This window comes from Chenopodium quinoa, unplaced genomic scaffold, assembly GCF_001683475.1.
Source record: "Chenopodium quinoa cultivar QQ74 unplaced genomic scaffold, ASM168347v1, whole genome shotgun sequence".
Taxonomy (NCBI): Eukaryota; Viridiplantae; Streptophyta; class Magnoliopsida; order Caryophyllales; family Amaranthaceae; genus Chenopodium; species Chenopodium quinoa.
In genome coordinates this window covers 3,550,210-3,570,000 of record NW_018742879.1, presented here as the reverse complement: position 1 = coordinate 3,570,000, position 19,791 = coordinate 3,550,210, and the positions used below count along the sequence as shown (strand labels likewise).

Genomic DNA, 19,791 nt, shown 5'->3' with positions numbered 1-19,791 from the left:
AGTTGAGGATGAATCACAATAAAGTCAATTTGGCATTACTATACACTACTCCTCTGTCCCTTTAAATAGATACCTATTTCTAGTATTTATTACTCGCATAATAAAGAGAAGTAGAAGTAAACATTTAACTAAGGAACGGAGGGAGTAGTATACAGCGCAGTCATAGTACACTAATATATAGTACGTTATGATTGTCCACCAATTTTAGTACGTCATAGAACACTAATATATAGTACGTTATGATCTCCATTTATAACATACGAAATACTTCGTGTATGGATTTAAAAAGATTGTTTTGTTTTTTAAGTAATATATAGTACAGATTGTCCACCAATTTTAGATAGTTAAATTAACGCACACCCTGTAACAAACTCATTTAACGTTATATGCTCCCGTAAATTTTTCAATATTTACCACCTATTAATTTTGCTTTTAGTAGAACACTTTTATAGCAACCCTAATTTAGTATAATAAAGAAATTTCCAAATTTCATACTCATTCTAACAAAATTTAAAATTCTTTAATTTCAATGGCAAATATTCCAACAAACCTGCCATGTCTTACTATCATTATCTTACAAATTCTTTGCTAGAATATCAAAGGCGAGTATTTATATATATCGTGCTCATTTGATTATAAAAATACTTTGTATATAATAAAAATCCATACAATAAAATAAATTGACGTGCAAATACACGGCTCAATACATATACATACTCCGTATTTAATTATAAATGATGATTATGATTACACCTCCAACAACTTTTTATCAGTTTAAAGGACATTATTTATTAAACCTAACATTTGGAAATCCAATGTTTCTTCATATTAATGTAGGTATTTTCTTTTTCAAACTTGGCATAAAGGAGTTAGTATAACAATTAAATACATTTTCTGACTTCTACCTCTTAATCGGATCAGAGTTATTTTTCTCTTATTTTTAATGTTTACTATTTTTCTGTTATACTTTTATAGTTCTTACAGAATACTACGTATAGCATTATTATTATTATTATTATTATTATTATTATTATTATTATTATTATTATTATATTAATCGTACATTGACATATTTGTAGCAAGACAAATTGGGTTTGATGATCCAAACGAGTGCCCTCAATTGTGCAAGTTGGCATATGACTATTTGAAGAAAACAGAAGGAAGTGAAAGTTTTATCTATGAATTCTTCTCCAAAGAACCAGATGCTGAATCTCTTTATGTCAAATTAATTGAAGAATTTGATAAATGCATTCTTAGTTATTTTTCTTTTCATTGGAGCCAAACACCTTCCATGATCAGTCAGGTAAATTTCCCTTTTTAAATCATCACCCATAAGTTGTATGTACTATGTCGGATATTGATTTACAATAAATAATCCCTCCGCCCTCATTTTCTTTCGAAAAATTTCTAAATTTCTTTAATTTTTATGTTGCTTTGCTAAATTAATTAATTTCTTTAAATTGAAGGTCTTGGGAAATAGTGATCATGAGAAGAAAAGGTTCAAAGACCTTGTGATGGCAGCTACAAGGTTAGTCATAATTCTAAACATTTAAAATATAATCCTTAGGATAATAAAAACAAGTTACATGTGATTTATGATATCAAATCTTGTTAATTTTGACTATTAAATTATATTATTAGATCTTTGTATAACTATATATATGTATAATAATACTTCGTATTTTTTACCACTATATAAATCAAATGTGAATATATGGTTGTCATACTATATAATCGAAGAGGATAAAAACAAAAAAGGGGGGAATATTGGCTGAGCAATTATATCATGCATGACTTCATACCTACTGACTACAGTTCTATCATCCGCACGACTCATGTGTTCAGAAACTAATAATGCCACAATTATTGATAAGTAGTATTATACTTCAAATTAATAATTTCACCAGATCGACCAAGTGGTGGCTGTTAATATTATTATTGTTTTTGTCAATTACAAACTATTTGTTAAAGATTGTAGAACTTGTGCATTATTAGGACAAGAAAATGTACCGCGTATATAAGAGGAAATTTTTATTCAATGGGTAACGCTTCTTCTAATCTGTAAATTATATCACGTACTTGTTGGTTGTTACACCAGCTTATTTTGATACGGAGTAGCAAGTTGTTATGGGCTTGTGGTGTATAATTTTAGTTCTCTGTCACGCCTAACGTGAAACCATTTACAAAAGAGATAAAAACTCCTGTACAACCAACGAACAAATTAAATAGTTTGAAAATTCGACGTAGAAGCCTTACTCCCTTTGGTATGTTGTTGAAAATATGTTATGTTTGCTTCTTTAGTTCCACATTAGTAGTTAATTAGTTTCTCCAAAGTCATAATATTCTATGATTACGTACGTAGTTAGTGGTAGACCACTCAATTAGTTCACATCAATTATGAGGAAATTTGTCAATAATTTAGTGCTCTACTTGTTAGCAAATAAGCACTAACAATCTAATGAAGACTTTGTATGAAAGATTAGATTCTTCATTTTCTTTGTTTCATGTTTGCATTACTTCTAGAATTACCTTGAAAGCTTTGTGTAAACTATACTAATTGAACTGACTTAATTAATGACACACGATATCTTTGAGGATTGACTCACATAAAACATGACTTTAAGAAATTTTAAATTATTATCCAAGATAGTACTCATTAATTCTGATCCTAAATACTCGTACAAGCTAAGTTGTCTTAAAAATTGAACAATTTTATTTTATTTTTTTAAAAAAAAAAAAAAAAAAAAAAGAAAAAATAGTGTTAAACTTGTGATGTCATAAGTTTATTTTTCAAACAAATTAAAAATAAGTGTTAGATTATGTATCAAAAATATTTGTATTAAATGTTTAACTAAAATAGCTAGGTACATTGTTACAATACAGAAAACAAAGATTCGATAGGGTGATACATAGTTTGAAGGTGACACGAGTGTTCGCAACGTTAGTTGAGGAGATGAAGGCGATAGGTGGGATATCTAACGGCACCAATGGAGAATCGTGTACGGAGGTGATGGTGCCGGTGGCTCACAACAAGAGAAGTCCGGTACTCCTACTCATGGGTGGTGGAATGGGTGCCGGGAAGAGCACTGTCCTCAAAGACATCCTTCAAGAGTAATTTCTTCCTCCTAGTTCTTTATTTTCTCTTATGATTCTTACTATATTCTAATTACTTGCATCACGTAAGTTAGTTGTACATTTAAATATTTACTCGTCGACCACTTAATTTGATTGTGTCAAAGTTTCTTTAAGATAACAAGTCATAATGATTTACTAGCTAGCTACTTTCGTACCTTTTTTTAAGTGCAATAATTTATTTAAATTATCATTTATGCATGCTAAGAAAGATATGAAATTGTTGTTGTAGCAGGCCATTTTGGTCAGGTGTTGGGGCAAATGCGGTAATAGTGGAAGCAGATGCTTTCAAAGAGACAGATGTCATTTACAGAGCCCTTAGTTCTAGTGGTCATCATGGTGATATGCTTCAAACTGCTGAATTGGTAATCACTCGTATTATTCTTACCTTAAATATTCTCTTCGCCTCTTTAAAATTGAGTCGCTCTTATCTTTAATACGCATTTGTTCCTTTAAAGTCTCCTTATATTACAAATGGTCGTATGTAGGAGATCACTAATTTACCCTCACATTCACTAAGTATGTCCTTGACTTTTTTCAAGGGTAACTATTTGTTGTAAACTTGTAATCACTAAAAGTGTTCATTAGAGGAGAAATTTACTAGGGCTCAAATGTCGGTGACCAACTTTTAAAAGTTACAGTACATAGTATTGACGACTGGAAAACAACATTTGTTGGCCATATAAATCAATTGATTCAGTGAGTGGATTTGACTACTAGTTTACCTAAAATATTTGATGCTTCGACCATGATTTCGTTTTTTTAATCGGATATTTGGCCATGATCTTGCTATGGAATAATTATTGGATCTAGATTTTTTCAATGAATTTGTTTGTTGTTACATGAAAACCACTCATAGTGTTGTAACATGTCATCGTGCAATCAAATAAACTTGTAAAAGTCCTACAAGAATTAAGCATAAAAAAATAAAAAAAAATAAAAAAAAAATAAAAAAAAACGGAAAAAAAAAAAGGTACTTACTAACAACAATTCTTTTTTTTTTTTTCTTTTGAAATATAATAACAACAATTCTAGTCATGAGAATATTTTTCTTTCTCTAATAGTGGCATGCACGTGTAGCGGCAATCGAGGAGTGCATCAACCTAGTTTGGTTCGGATTTAACTTAAACTAAATCAAGATTAAGGACTAAAGTTTATTGCATGGATAAGATTACATCTGAAATGAATTTATCTGACTTAAAAATCAACGCACTGCTACTTGTCATGTATGTATGTATGTATGTATGTATGTGTTATATCAATGCAATTTGGTCCGATCCATTTACTTTAGACTAATGCTGATTATGCATCTCCGTGATTTAAAATAGGTACATCAATCATCAACTGATGCAGCACAATCGTTGCTAGTAACAGCCTTAAATGAAGGGAGGGATGTGATAATGGACGGGACATTAGCATGGATGCCCTTTGTGGAGCAAACAATAGAAATGGCTCGTAACGTTCACAAGTTTAGGTATCGAATGGGACTTGGTTACAAGGAAGCAGAAGATGGCACCACTATAGAGAATTATTGGGAGCAAGTGGAAGATGATGGTGCACATTCAAAACAAGTAAAGGGACGGAAGCCCTATAGAATTGAGCTTGTTGGTGTTGTTTGTGATGCTTATCTTGCGGTTGTAAGAGGCATCAGGTAAAAGTTACATACTCCCTCCGGTTTTTTTTATAAGCTTGATACACTGTTTTGTTTTTGTATATCTTATTTTGGTTGGTGCTCGTTAACTTATGAATGAATGAATGAAATATGAAACAGGAGAGCAATAATGGTTGGAAGGGCAGTGAGGGTACAGTCACAGCTAAAGTCTCACAAGAGATTTGCAAGTGCTTTTCCAAACTATTGTGAGCTTGTTGACAATGCTAGGCTTTATTGCACCAACGCCGTATGTGGTCCACCCAGGGTAATTTCTTCTTCCTTCTCTATTTACCCCCCTTAAACATTTAAAAGTTTGTGTCACGAATCATTCTCCTCTCATACAAACTCTATACGTGCATGATCCTGTACAATTGCATCATCATAAACTTACAAAACGGGCATGTGATATAAAATTGTCACGTTAACATCATCTTATTATTTACAAGACGGGGATGTCAATACAAAACTAACTCGTCTTAATATCACATTTTAGACCATGTTGTAGCATTATTGACAAGTTGTAAATAAAGGTTTTGAATTGAATTGATGGGGTCACATCATTACTTAATGCTAGGAACCAAGTACATAATTGAATTTTATGATGTGCAGTTGATAGGATGGAAAGATGGACACAGCAGACTATTAGTGGATGTGGAAGAAATCAATTGTCTGAACATATTGGGTAGCCTCAATGACGAAGCTGAGTCCATTTACGAACTTCACACGGACCAAAGCCCACTTTCTCATGAGGGCTCAGCCTGGAAAGAAATGATTTTATCACCTTTAAGGCCCAACATTCAGAAGGACCTAAAGACTGCCATTATCAACTGTGAAATTGCTGTAGCCACCTAATTTTTTCATGATTCTACTTTATTCTTCTTTTGTTATCCTTCCCCCATTTCAAACTTTATTGGGTAACCAGGGTTACAAAATTTGAAATTATGATCTTTACCAAGTGAGGATTTATTTGACGCAAAATTCAAAATTTCCCTAATGTGAATATTTTTATATTGGCAAAAATTTAAAATTTCGAAATTTTAAACGTTCAACGAAATTGAGAATAAAACTAAAAAGTTTAATAATCTCGAAAATATGGATAAGATCATTTGTGATTACCTTTCGAAATGATAGACCTTCAAATTGTGACTCAATGAAAAACAACACATTTATTTCACAAATTACTGGCTATTATCAAGACAATCAATGTGAAAATCAAAGCAAAATGTGTTGTGTATCAAAGCAAATGATAATATAGCGAAAATCCAGATCTCTGATTTGTATTAAAACTGAAGAACTAAAAACAAGCAATTAAGCTAAACTGAGGTAAAATGATTAGCCATCTAATCATAAATGATAAACCTAATTTCAACAAACCAAACTAGTAAATAAGTCTGAGTTTTCTACAAACCCTAGAAATTTTTCATTTCAACTACCTAAAAGTAGTTATGATCATCAACATTCATCCTTCCCTAAACACAAACTTAAACCTATCGACAAATTTACAAACTCAAATCATTACTAATCATTCACTTCTTGTTAGTCTTCTTCATCGCAACAGTCTTCAAGGCAGTAGCTTTCTTCGCCGGCGACTTAATACTCTTCGGCTTCTTCGCTTTCACCGGCGCAACCTTCTTCGCCGGCGACTTCATCGTCACCTTCTGCTTCTTCGCCGCCGTTGTCGACGCCTTAGTCTTTGCTGCAGTAGTAGTACACTTGGTTTTAGCGACGGCTGCTTTTGGCTTAGCGGCAGCTGATTTTTTGGTTGGCTTTTTCTCGGCAGCTTCCTTGGATTTCGGCTTGGCGGCTTTTGGCTTCTCGGCGGCGGCTGGTGCGGCGGTTGGAGACTTCTTGGACGTGCCTGGTGGAAGTTTGAAGGATTTCTTCACCATGACGAGCTTTCCAGAAGCAACGCTTTTCTTCAGTTGGTTGAAGAGAAGCTTTCTAAAGTTTGGAGGAAGGTCGCGAACTTTCTGTTCCTCTTCGATGTGTTTCGCGATTGCGTAGTGGCTTGATCCTGTTCTCTCCTTGAGAGAAACCAAAGCTTCCGTAATCATCTGCGAGAAATTTCCAAAAAATCATCAGTTTCATCATCAAAACATCACAAATCGCATAATCATACTCTGAGATTCAACAGCGATTGAAACAAAGCTCAAAATCAAGCGAAACAATCACCAAAACCTCAAAATTTTCCAGAAATTCACGAGTTTCATCATCAAACATTCACAAAATTGCATAAAATTACTCTGAAACTCAACGATGATTGAAACAAAGCTCAAATCAAGCGAAATATTCACATAAACCTCAAACAATTTAATGAAACCGATCATAGACATATCAGAACTCAGAAAAATCCTTCAAACTTTCAGATTCGAATCAAAAATCATCACAAATGCTAATAAAAAAATCAAAAGAGAAGAACAAATACCTCGATGTAAGGAGGATGAGAAGGAGCAGATTTCGCAACAGCTTTCTTCGGAGCAGAAGTTTTCTTCACAGTCTTAGTAGCAGTATTAGTAACCATGATTTCAGTTTTCCAGAAAAATCTCACAAAAATAATAGAGAGAGAGAGAGAATATCAGAAAGAGTACAGAAGAAGAATCGATTGATGGATAGAAGATAGTAAAGGGGGAATGAATATTTGGGGAGATATATAATGAGTCACTAAGAGTGATCTGATTGGTGGATAAGAAAGCACACGGATCAGGACTTCTTTGAAATGGGTGCGATTTTGAGCCGTTCGATGGAGGGTAGATCGATGGCTGGTATTTTGTTTGAGATGTTGACACGGATCGTGGGGATGATGGATTAGGATAGTGTGTTTTTTAGGTCACTTTCGAGTGTCTGATATTTTGAAGGATGTCACTTTTTGTGAAGGAATGATAATACGTAATGGATTTTTTTAGGGTGGCCCACTTTACCTTAGTGTAACCGCCTTGTTGGTTAGAAATCTATATTTTTTTTTAATTAGAGAAATTAATGATATTTTTGGATACTCCGTATGGAGTTTTTCTTTTAGTGGTAATGAGAACTCTTATCCAAATCTCAATGTTAACGATTTTTTTGTTCTAGTCTTTACGAGTCAAGCACTTAGAAATAAACGGGGGTAAAGGGATTCCTACACCAAGTACTCTCACATGATATAATTCAAAGTTCGGACCTCTAGAACATAAGGTAAGGAATTTATCAATTGGGAGCGTGCATGTTTACTTTACCTTATTTTCACTTATTTCAGGCTTAATAAGTTCATTAATATTCAGATAAGTTTAGTTCAAGAAAAAAAAAGTTCTGATAAGAGTTGCTCAAATACAAATTATAGTTTTAATAAAGTAGAATAAGTTCAAATTAGTGAAAATTAGGTGAATAGAACACACCCTAAATCAGCTATTTACTGGTACGAGCTATATGTTGTTATACGAAGTACATTCTATGGTATAAAACTTTTGTACAATACAATTAAAGTCATACGGAGTACTCCATAATGTATGCTTATAGAGTTAATAGTGTGATAAAGATTGTGCTCCTTATCACACAACCTTTTATATTAGGTATTTAGGTCTTGTACCATACATAATTAATTCATTATTCATTATTACGTCATAAGTTCATATCAATTAAATATACATTTAGGCTTATTCTCCTTACGTAGAAAAATAATAATAAACCCTTTTTGTTTTGGGAAAGTCGAGCTAATGCATTAATTAAAGGGACAAAGTGCATAGCTTACATGTGGGAAAATCACCGACGGACATTAGTGATTAACCCAAACTTATTCAATACCAAACGACATTAGCTTAACAAAGTAATGGGCTACATAGTTACCATCCCTTTTAACATGAGACCAAAGAAAGGGCTTAAATAAACTACTTAAAGATAGAGGTCATCTAGAACACAATCGAAATCAGAGTATAAAACAAGAGATTTCGAAAGTCGGTTGATGAGGACTTAAGAATCTGACTCTAGGACGACATCTACATAGCCAAATTGCTAGGCGAGTTTGACAGCCAACAAAAGAGCTTTGTCTTTTGCAATCTCGAAAGGCCACTAGACGCGAATCCTTTGTTCTTACTGCAGAAAATAAAACTTTGCCTTTTTTAGGAAAGATACACGACGGCGAGGTTAGGGCTACTGTCTTCTCACAAGAACACGTCCTAATCTATCAAGGAGTTAAAAATGAAACAATATCCTGTTGTGTCGAAGTATAATAGTCGAAAGAGGCAAGCAACATAATATGCTACATGATTGCCTTCTCAATAAATATGCTGCGCATAAAAAACTGTGAAGGAATATAATCCAAAATAGATTAACTTGATATATATCCGTCATGAGAAGATGCAGCTTCCACGAACAATTATTTTCATTATTCAATACTACTTGATCTGTATCAATTTAACACTATTTTGCATTACATTTTGGGGTTGATTTTGCATGGTCATAAATACAAGCTATTATTGTGAAAAAACTTTGCTATAAAGCACGGCTTAGATATACTTTTCAATAGTAAAAAATTATTCAATCTTAAGATTTGGGTTTGGCCAGACAATTGGAAATTTCAAGTCAATACAACATGCATGTAAAATAATTTTATTTACACCGGTGCTAATTGAAGAATTGAACGACATACATATATTCCTATTTATTTGCGGGTACACTTTTGTATCCTTTGCTGATGTCATTTTATTAGTTTATGTCGATGATAAATATTTAACAGGTATGACAATTTTCTATTATAGTATTCAATCTTACACTACAAGAAAAAGGCCAGATTCCGACGGATGTTTTCCGACGGACTCAAAATTCCGTCGGAAATCCTGTATATTCCGACGGATTTATATTCCGTCCGAAATTTCCGACGGATTTCCTACGGAATAAAAATCCGTCTGAAATTATGGGCTTTCCGACGGAATATTTCGTCGGAAAATTTATATTTCGACGGAAATACATTCCGTCGGAAACTTCTGATGGAATATTCCGTCGAAACGCTAACTTTTCGACAGTATTAAAATCCGTCAGAAATTTCCGACGGAATAATCCGTCGGAACAATAAGTTTCCGACGGAATATTCCGTCGGAATCTTATTTTTTTTTAAAAAAAATAACAACTAAACCCTAAAAGCCTTCCACCGCCACTTCCCCTTTCTCCTTCTCTCTCCTCTCCTCTCCTCTTCTCTTCTCTTTCCTCTTCTTCTGAATTCCTCTTCTCTTCTCTCCCCGTTCTCTCTCTTCCGCCCTCTCCTTCTCCCTCCTTCTCCTCTTTTCTCGTATCTTCTCCCTCTCATGTCTCCTCTCGCTCGTCTCCTTGCACAACCGGACCACCACCATCGCCGAATCTTCTTCCTTGCGCAACCGCCTCTACTAGCCACCATGGGGTGTGTTTTGTTTATTTTTAAGGTTTTTTAGGCCAAATTCGACCATTAAAAGCCTAGATCTAGACTTTTTATGACCGAATTTGGCCTTGTTAAACCGTTTTCGTCGATTTCATGGCCGAATAAGGTATGTTTTATTATTTTTTTTGTCGATTTCGGTTTTTTTTTTCTTTGTTTTTTTTTTTAGATTTTTGGGTGTAACGTTGTTGTGTGTGCGTGTGTGATGTGTGGGTGGCGATTTTTGAAGGTGGTGGGTGTTTTTTGTGGTTTCGTGAGTTTGGGTGGTAGATTTGGGTGGTTTCGGGTTTTTTTGGGTAGTTTCGGTTTTTTTTGGATGATTTCGGGTTTGGGTGGGTGGATTAAGTGTGGGTTGTGGGAGGGTAGGGGGCGTAGGAGGGCAGTGTTGGTTGTGGGTGGGTAGGGGGTAGTCAGTGGGGGCAGGGGGTGGGGTGGGCTGGTGGGCACGGAATTTCAATTAAAGTCAAAATCGGCGCCGACAGAATTAGATCCGTCGGAATCACCTCTTCCGACGGAATTTCCGCCGGAAAAGGCCGAATTTCCGACAAAGGGTGCTGCGACAGACTACTTCCGACGGAAGGCTTGATTATGACGGAATTTCCTATATTTTCGACGGGAAAATTCCGTCGGAATCCAGCTGTTTTCTTGTAGTGTTAACAATCTCAATGATTTTTCTTTTAAAGGACCGGAGTAACAAAAGTGTCTAAATTTGAAATTGCAAAAAAGAATAACAAGATAAACAAGAGAGTGGAAAATGGTTTGGAGGACTTGGAGCATGTATCATCATTGTATGATTAATATATAATCATGACATCTTATATATAATTTAAGAGGTCTTTTCCAACTTTCATTCATAACACTTCAAATTCCTATCCTTGCAATTCTAGCCCTTCTATTTTTTTATTTTTTTTTTAATAGACCAATAAGCACCCTTTAATAACTTTCATTTCTACCTTTTTTTTCCCTTAAACATACATACTACATATATCCTGTGCATGAGCACGGGTACACTCTAGTATATTAAATTTAGTGGTTTATAGTGTTATTGTATTGTTATTTTGCAGACAATTAATATATTTAGAGTGAGGAAAAGGGAATAAAATAGATTATATTATGATAATTAAATAAAATTGTAATTAAAACCGTACATGACAAAAGATCTAGACTAGTGTTATAACTATTATTATTACATTTAATAAATAAAAAATAATTTAAATTACTTGTACATGTAAAACCCTCACTTTAAGAGCAAATAAAACCATGTAACTTCCTAAAATATGATAAATAAATAGATAGATAGCATAACATTGGCCACTATCTTGTAGGGAAATTCCGATCGATTAGAAGTCACATATTCCTTATTCTTCAAAAAAAAAAAAAAAAAAAAAAAGAAGTCACATATTCCAGATAATTAAATCCGTGACATTTGCTCCATAACTCCAACATAGATTGAATAATGAATATTGAAAAAAAGAAATTATGATTATGATTATTCACAATTCATTAATTCTTCTCGTTAATATCTATTAAATAAATTAATTTGAGCCTTCCTCATACTCCAAGCACTTAATTTCGTAATATGAATATCTTCGGTTCCATAGTTGAACAAATACAATTTTGCTTCGTCATTAATTGCCAGTGTGTAGTACTGTCAAAACAGTTTGACAGTTCGGTTTCAGTTCGGTTTGAAATCGGTTCGGTTTGAAATTGGTTCAAAAGTCTTACGGGTCGGTTTCAGTTCGGTTTAAATAATTATCGGTTCGATTCTGTTTCGGTTTATTCGGGTTGTATACGGTTCGGGTAGTAAACGGTTCGGTGCAGACGGGTTGCGGTTTGTTAACGGTTCGGTGTAAACGGTTTTTATCCCAGTTTAAATTCAGTTCGGGTTGTAAACGGTCCGGGTAGTAAACGGTTCGGTGCAGACGGGTTGCGGTTTGTTAACGGTTCGGAGTAAACGGTTTTATCCCGGTTCAAACAGTTTCGGGTTAGAAACGGTTCGGTTCTTTTTTGTTTCAGTTTTATTTTAGTTCGGTTCGTTAACGGGTTCGGTTCTTAATTAGTCAACAAGACTGTTAATCAAGACTCGTTTATCATTATATATTTGTATAAAGTTATATATGAAGATATTACAAAGTAGTTTGATTTGTATAATGAAAGAAAACATTAATGAATAAGAAGGTAATATTGATTCTTCTTTCAATCAATTATACATATACATAACATCTAACCATCTCATATTCTCATAGTTAAATATTTATTAGTATAAAGGGATGAGAATCATAAGATTATTATATTTTTGTATATCCTTTACTGGTTCACCCCTGAGGCTTAAGTCATTAATTAATAATTACTAATTTCTTAATTAGACTAACAAGTTAATAAGAAAGAGTAACTTTTAACTTGAATCTAATAGATCAAATACTGAAATGCTATTAGTATATTACCGAGTAGGATGGTCTAGTACACTGTTAATTAATCTGTTATGCAATTATGCTAAATTGATAATTGCTCATATAGTCATATTAGTCAATCACTCATGTAGTCATATCTAATTAAGTATCTGTATTTATGTACTAATCTACTAGTCAATTTTATCATTTATAAGTTTACACGATTACAAGTGTATTGCTTACAGACATAGCTAAACTGATATAAATATAATCATATAACAAATCCGTAGTACTTCTAACTCTCTAATATATGACGTCATTATATTATTATACGGTATTCGATTTTTTTATTAATCGCAACGCTAGACATTTACACGCTAACCGATTCACATTTTATACTTTAAATAACTTAATAAGTTAATGTGTGTGTTAAAAAAAAAAAATATAAAAGCTGATATTATGAAGGTATATATCGTTTTATCGGGATTCGAGAAATGTAATTAATTTATAAGCGGTTTGTAAACGGTTCGATTTATAAGTGGTTCGGTTCATAAACGGTTCGGTTTATAAACGGTTCGGTGCAAACGGGTTGCGATTTGTAAACGGTTCGGTGTAAACGGTTTTTATGTCAGTTCAAACGGTTTCGGGTTAGAAACGGTTCGGTTCATTTTCGGTTCGGTTTCCTTTCAGTTCGGTTTAGATTTGGTTCGGTTCTTAAACGGTTTAACGTTTACTCGGTTCGATTCAGTTTCGGTTTTACTAACATACGGTTCGGGTCGGTTTTCGGTTTTATAAAATCGGTTTTTAATCGGTTCGGTTCTCATTCGGATCGTTGAAACAGTTCGGTTTCACCAGTTCGGTTCGGTTTTTGACAGTGCTACCAATGTGGGATAAACCCTAGCAGTCATGCAATTCTTCCCTTTAGCACCAAAGCTCTCCACTATAGAATGATCAATCTGTCGAAATAAATAAATAAATGAATTGTTGAACTTTTTACCATTTTTTTTTGTAATTGTGTTAATTGCATATTCTATGTGGCACCTAAACGTGACACTTATAATTAGGTGCATTGAAGAGTAATATATATTCTCATTTGATAATTTTTTGATCATTTATATTTTTTATTTTTTTAAATGAGCAAAAATTATTGAATGAGTAAAAAGCCATTCTTTAGTGCACTTACAATTACAAGATGAAGGTGCAACATGTAAAAAGATTGTTTGAACTTACCAAAGCTCTTAAAGATAGCTCTTCTTTAGCAGGATTCACATTCACAAACGTTCCATAGCTAGGTTTAGTAGTAGTTGGATTCTGAGAAGACCCGTGTAACCAAAACAACAAAGGTATAATTGTAAAGTATATACAAGATTAATGACTATCATTATGCGAACACAATCTAAGAGTTGATGAAGTTAATTAGAGGTTCTATCTGACATTTAAGTTTATAAGATTATACAAGACTAATAACTATTATTATGCAAACACAATCTAAGAGTTGATGAAGTTAATTAGAGGTTCTATATGACATTTAAATTTATAAGATCTATCTTGTGCTTCGTATATTGGTAATAATTTATGTTCAATTTTAAACTTTTTGACTAAAACTAAAACCATTCATATTGGGTATATAAATGGGAAAAAAAAAACCGAAGTAGTAACAATTAAGATAAAAATAAAAGGAGAACATTGATGGAGTCCAAAATTAAAGAATAGTTGTTGTGTTTTGTGTAACCTGCTTAAGTCATTGCCCATTAAGACAGCATATTTGTTTGGGGAATTTGGGTCTTTGAAAACTCTGAAGAAGATTGCTGTGTATTCTTCTAAGCCCGTCGAAGCAAGTGTTAGTAGCCCAAATGGCCCAATTGTTCCTTCAATGGATACTCCCTTTTCTTCGCACAATGTCCTTGGATTGGTCCATCAGTCCATGCTGGGTCCATTGCTGCAGCATTTTTTAATTCTGGTATAGTATTAGAATAAAACTTCTACATCCGCCTTCAATAATATCAATAAAAAATTAAGCAATATTATTTAGGCATTTCAATTCAGTAAAGAATAATTTTATTTTAACAAAAATAAGATGAAGTGAAGATGCCTATATTAATTTAACTTGAAAGCCTGTGATTCCAGATATTTCAACAACTGATCCTCCTCTAATATTTTGAGAAGGAAAATCTACTCGACCATATCGTAGTGTTTCAACTTCCGTGATTGGCCATTGCACTAATTGTTTGCCAAATTCATCGAGCACCATTGTTCTTGGGATTCCCTTAAATACAAGAACAAGATATAATCAACTTATATGCACTCATTAGTAAAATGTAACATAAAAAAACACTAAACGTTATAAAGGCCAAACAAAAAAATAAATTAGTTATCTTATGATGATACCTGTAGACCAGCCCATCGCTTTAAGTTGGCTGAAGTTTCTTTAGGCCACCCGAATAGTATTCTTCGGTTAGTCTTACTATCAAAGAATGACTTTGATGCAAAAATTCTACCATAATCACACATCAAACCCGAAACATTTTCAATAAATCCCTCATCCGGTATATAAATGTCCTTAGCAATGTCGTACCTTCCAATAGTGTAGAGTTCTTTTTTACCATTAATAAAGGACATGTTTAACGTCGTCACCAATAATAGATGTATCAGCACCTATTGACTTTCGATACCGGTGTATAAGATGGCCGGTTTATCTCCGGGGAGTATAGTAACAGATCCTGACCAACATCCTTTAACGTCGTAAGGTTCAGATAGAATGAGGTGATTAAATCTGTAGATGTAGAGTGTCCCCAAACTAGTTCATGTTTCCAAAATGTACCATCAGGATTATGTTGGTAAAAGAAGTGATATATTCCCTTGTAAATCATTGGTCCTATAACATATATATACACACAAAAGAGAATATGCTTATTAGTAAAAAAATGCATCCATACTATAATACTTGAATATACAAACAAACTCCCCTTTCCATTGAACATTTGAACTAACTCAACTAAGGAGGTCCATTTACAACCCCAATGTCATGCTTGATGCACACATCAATTTTTTTAAAAATGAAAAGAAAGTCAAGCTATCAAAAATGGATCAGAAAGGAATATATTAATTTTGTATCTAATTTAATATTTATTTTTATTAGCTGACACGATTTTTTTATTATGTTTGTTAATGCACAATTTCAATAATTATATTTAATTATTAATAAGTTAAAATTGTAAAAATATAATATTGTGAAAATATATGATGATACATTCTAATTAGATTTCACTAGGCTTTTATCATAATTATATATCATAAAAGATAGTTAAATTAGAGTATAAAATTCAAAACGTGACAACTTATAAAGAATGAACGAATCTTGTAACCCTTTAAAAAGTGAGCAACCCAAACTTATTTTATTTCCATGTGGCCAAGGTTGTTATAATCGGGATCATACAAGGGTGACTGGGTGAGGAGAATAGGATAATCGAATCTTAGGATCATAAAAAAAAAAGTGTTAATATTGATACTAAATTGCTTTTTTTTTTTTGACTGAAAATTGCATATTTCAAGCAATTTTGATTTTATAAGACAATGTTTTGTGTACATAAGGTTAACACTTTTGTTGATTTAACTTTTAAGAATACAAGCAATAAAAAGCCATTACACAAATTTTAGGTAATGTATATGATTACTTTCAAAATTAAACTTAATTAGTAAATACTACGTATATACTTCGTTAATTTTTAATATTGTTTAATGAACTATCATATCATATCACTAATAAATAAAGCCGGTCTCGCAGCCAGGTCACGAGACAGCGACACTTGGCATTCCAGCTTTTCGCCAAGTGTCGTGCACGTAGGCAATAAAAATGTATTATTGTGACACATATCATGCTAAGTAAGCGAAATTTGGATAGATTTTTAAAGATAAAAATGTTGTATAAAGTTTTATTATCGATATACTTCTAATATTTCATATATACAAAATTAATCATAACTTTCAATAAATATCTTATAACTCGGTACTATTTCCATCATAAAATTCGTGTTAAAAAGTTCTTTAAAATAAGATCCATATACAATATATTTCATTTATTTACGAAAATAATAGAGAGTTTGAAAATAAATTTTAATCAGGAAAAATAATTTTAGTTTTGGTAAAAATACTATCAGTTCAGTCAAAATAATTTTAGTTCAATAAAATATAATTTCAGTTCTGTATGTCTAAATATCCTGCATTATAAAAGGGATTATATGATCGTATTTAACATTCAATCTAAAAAGTTTATCCTAAACTTTTATCAACCATTTGGGCATCGCCTGGGTAAATAGGTATTATTATGACACATATGATGTTAAGTAAGCGATTTTTGGATAGATTTTTTTTAAGATAAAATTGTTGTATAGAGTTTTATTATCAATAAAATTCTAATATTTCATATATACAAAATTAATCATAACTTTTAATAAATATCCTATAACTCAATTCTATCTCCATCATCAAATTCGTTTTAAAAAGTTCTTTAAAATAGCATCCATTTATAATATATTCAATCACAAACTTTTATACGTAGCTGACCAAACCGTATCATCACCAACTATTACAAAAGTTACTTCGTTAGAGCTATAGGAGTTACTTGGTCAGTGTTATAGTGGTTACTCAATCAGTGTTATAGATAGGGGTTACTTAGTCATTGTTAGAGGTTACTCAGTTAGTATTACAGGGGCTACTCGATCAGTTTTATAGGGGTTACTTTATCACAAAATACATTGTTATTTAATTTATTTTTAAAAAAAATTAGAGAATCAGTAAAAATAAGTTTTAATTAGTAAAACTTATTTTAATTTGGTAAAAATACTTTCAGTTCAATAAAAATAATTTCAAATCAATAATAACATAGATATCTAATTACAAACAAAACTGCAAAAAGTATTATTATATAAATATAAGGCATATGATATCGTATGTCTAAATATATATCCTACATTATCAGAACGAATTATTTGACAGTATTTAACATTCAAGTAAAAATGTTACCTTAAAATTTTATCAACCATCTGGACATCATCGGGCACAAAACTAGTAACTAATGTATAAAGCTAAACATTTAGCCAGATAACGAGACAACGACACTTAGCATTTCAACTTTTCGCCAAGTGTCCACCACGTAGGCAACAATTAAATATTGATAGGACATGTAGGATTTATTTGGATATATTTTTTATGAATAGAAAAGTTGTATTTTTTTTATTAGAATAAAAACTTGGATAGATTTTGTAGGATAAAAAAGGTTAGTTTAGAGTTTCATTTTCAATAAAATTTGAATAGATTTATAGGATAAAATTATTGGTTTAGAGTTTTATTTTCGATAAAATACTAATATTTCATAGTTACAAAATATATAAATTATAAGTTTAGCCAAACCACGAGAAAGTTCATAGTTACAAAATATATTTCAACTTTTCACCAATGTCGCACACTTGCACCACGTAGAAAACAATTAAATAATTCATCATATAAATTTATTTTTATATCATATTTATTTTGGAGCGAATGAAATAGTTCAAAATATAAAACATCCATTTTTTTTAAATATATTCTAATATGATTTTATTACTGTATGTAAACCTATTAATCGGGTCAGGTCGTAGATCATTTCAGATCGGGTCACTTCAAATCACGGGTCAAAAAATGTTTAACGCTAGCCAACCTTAGAAAAACGGGTCATGAACAGGTCATTTATATCATATTTTTCATGCGTGCATGTGACACGTGTTACACATATACTACGTGTATGAGTTTGAAAATACAAAAGACCCGGCGAAAAATCAACCTTAGAAAAACGGGTCTTGAACATAATGTCACAACTTGATGATTGAAATCATCAACCCAACCAAATTTATTATATTAATGTATTGGTAGAAGCCAAACTATTAGTCTTTTCATTATATATTTTATTTTTTAATTTTTTTTTCTTTATTTTATTTTTGGTGAAATACCTACATACTAAATACACATTTTGCAAACAATTATATTTTATAACTTTTTTTTCTTTTCAAAATGCTATTCTAAAAGCCAAAAAGGTATGAGTAGCACTACCACAAACACATTCTTTTAAAAAATTCCGTTTGTGGAACTCATTTTTTGTATCTATCTTTAATTTATTGCGGAGTAATTTGTTTGACTAGTATGCATACTACATTTGGAGTATTCCGTAAAATATACTAGTGCAATGTCTGATATATTATAAAATAGCATGTTATTACAGAGTAATAAAAACTAATATAAAAACAAAAGGAGAAGAGCTAGAAGCCTAGAAGAGGTAATGGAAAACTAACCATTTGGATCTGCAAAAAGTCAACCCAGAATTGCAAAAAGTCAACCCAAAAACCAGTCCAACATTCAGCACCAATTTCAGCAACGAACAATCCAATCACATCCAGTAACATATAAATGTGCACCAAAAATAAACATCCAAATTAAAATAAATTAGATATCTCATTATAAAGAATAATTAAGCTAGGAGCCTAGGAAGATAGAGTTAATAATTAAATTAGTGTTAAAAATAGAAAATTACCGTTCATCCAATATCGTGTTGGCTGAAAGTGATAAGCAGTTCTATATGGATCATCAACATTATAATCCGGTTGATCTTTTGCTAAGTTGCTCAACATTTGGCTATCATTATTGTTAACAGCAATGGTCATTGTTGAGAAATAATGTGATTAAGAGAGAATTTGACTTTGATTAGATGAAAATTAAGTGATGCGTACTTGGGTGCTTTATGTATACTCTGTATTTAATTTACTAAAATAAAAATTAGAATCAATAGACTTTCATAGGAACAGTCAACTTTTCTCTTTTAGGTAAAAAAAAAAAAAAACAAGGGGGTCTATTTAATTGGAGGAAAGTGGAGAGGATGTAACAGCCCTAACGAGTAACTAAACCTGGGCACGGGCCGGGTTGGCCCGCGTGCCGCCCGGCACGGCCCGCCGTTCGGAGCAGCCCGGCACGGCCCGAAGTCAAGCACGGCACGGCACGAAGTTCGACTTCCGTGCCACGGGCCGTGCCACGGACACGGTGGAGAATTCCCAGGCACGGCCCGGCACGAGCACGGGCAAGGCCCGCCGTGCTGGCCCGCAGGCACGGCCCGCGGGCCAACGGCTAGTTAAACGGCTATAAACGGCTAGTTTTTTGCCAAAAATTCTATAAATACTCACCTCCATTTCATTCCCAAATCACAAAATCACAAT

At 32.6% G+C, this 19,791-nt stretch overlaps 2 protein-coding genes and 1 pseudogene across 2 annotated transcripts in view; 1 reads left to right on the top strand and 2 right to left on the bottom strand.

Annotated features, from left to right (window-relative positions):
- Window positions 1-5,777, top strand: part of LOC110726537 — a 6,970-nt gene extending 1,193 nt beyond the window's left edge. Inside the window, exons 2-8 of the mRNA XM_021906021.1 lie at window positions 1,080-1,303; window positions 1,467-1,528; window positions 2,884-3,111; window positions 3,368-3,497; window positions 4,461-4,783; window positions 4,904-5,048; window positions 5,393-5,777. Of these exons, the coding sequence (XP_021761713.1) occupies window positions 1,080-1,303; window positions 1,467-1,528; window positions 2,884-3,111; window positions 3,368-3,497; window positions 4,461-4,783; window positions 4,904-5,048; window positions 5,393-5,635 (1,355 nt within the window). The 3' untranslated portion in view covers window positions 5,636-5,777. The remainder of the gene's footprint in view (window positions 1-1,079; window positions 1,304-1,466; window positions 1,529-2,883; window positions 3,112-3,367; window positions 3,498-4,460; window positions 4,784-4,903; window positions 5,049-5,392) is intronic.
- A 256-nt stretch (window positions 5,778-6,033) lies between these two features.
- On the bottom strand, window positions 6,034-7,420 carry LOC110726538 (histone H1-like). The gene is made up of 2 exons (XM_021906022.1): window positions 7,209-7,420; window positions 6,034-6,837 (listed from the first exon to the last, which is right to left on the bottom strand). Exons 1-2 carry the CDS (start codon window positions 7,302-7,304, stop codon window positions 6,310-6,312), a joined length of 624 nt encoding a protein of 207 aa, XP_021761714.1. The 5' UTR covers window positions 7,305-7,420; the 3' UTR covers window positions 6,034-6,309.
- A 2,581-nt stretch (window positions 7,421-10,001) lies between these two features.
- LOC110726539 lies at window positions 10,002-19,451 on the bottom strand (annotated as a pseudogene).
- Window positions 19,452-19,791: the final 340 nt, after the last annotated feature.

Bases quoted from the DNA above. Each gene is read 5' to 3' on its own strand.
- LOC110726538 (XM_021906022.1), bottom strand. From the start codon at position 7,304: ATGGTTACTAATACTGCTACTAAGACTGTGAAGAAAACTTCTGCTCCG. The intron at 6,838-7,208 runs GTATTTGTTCTT...AATTTCTCGCAG, and splicing joins CTCATCCTCCTTACATCGAG to ATGATTACGGAAGCTTTGGT.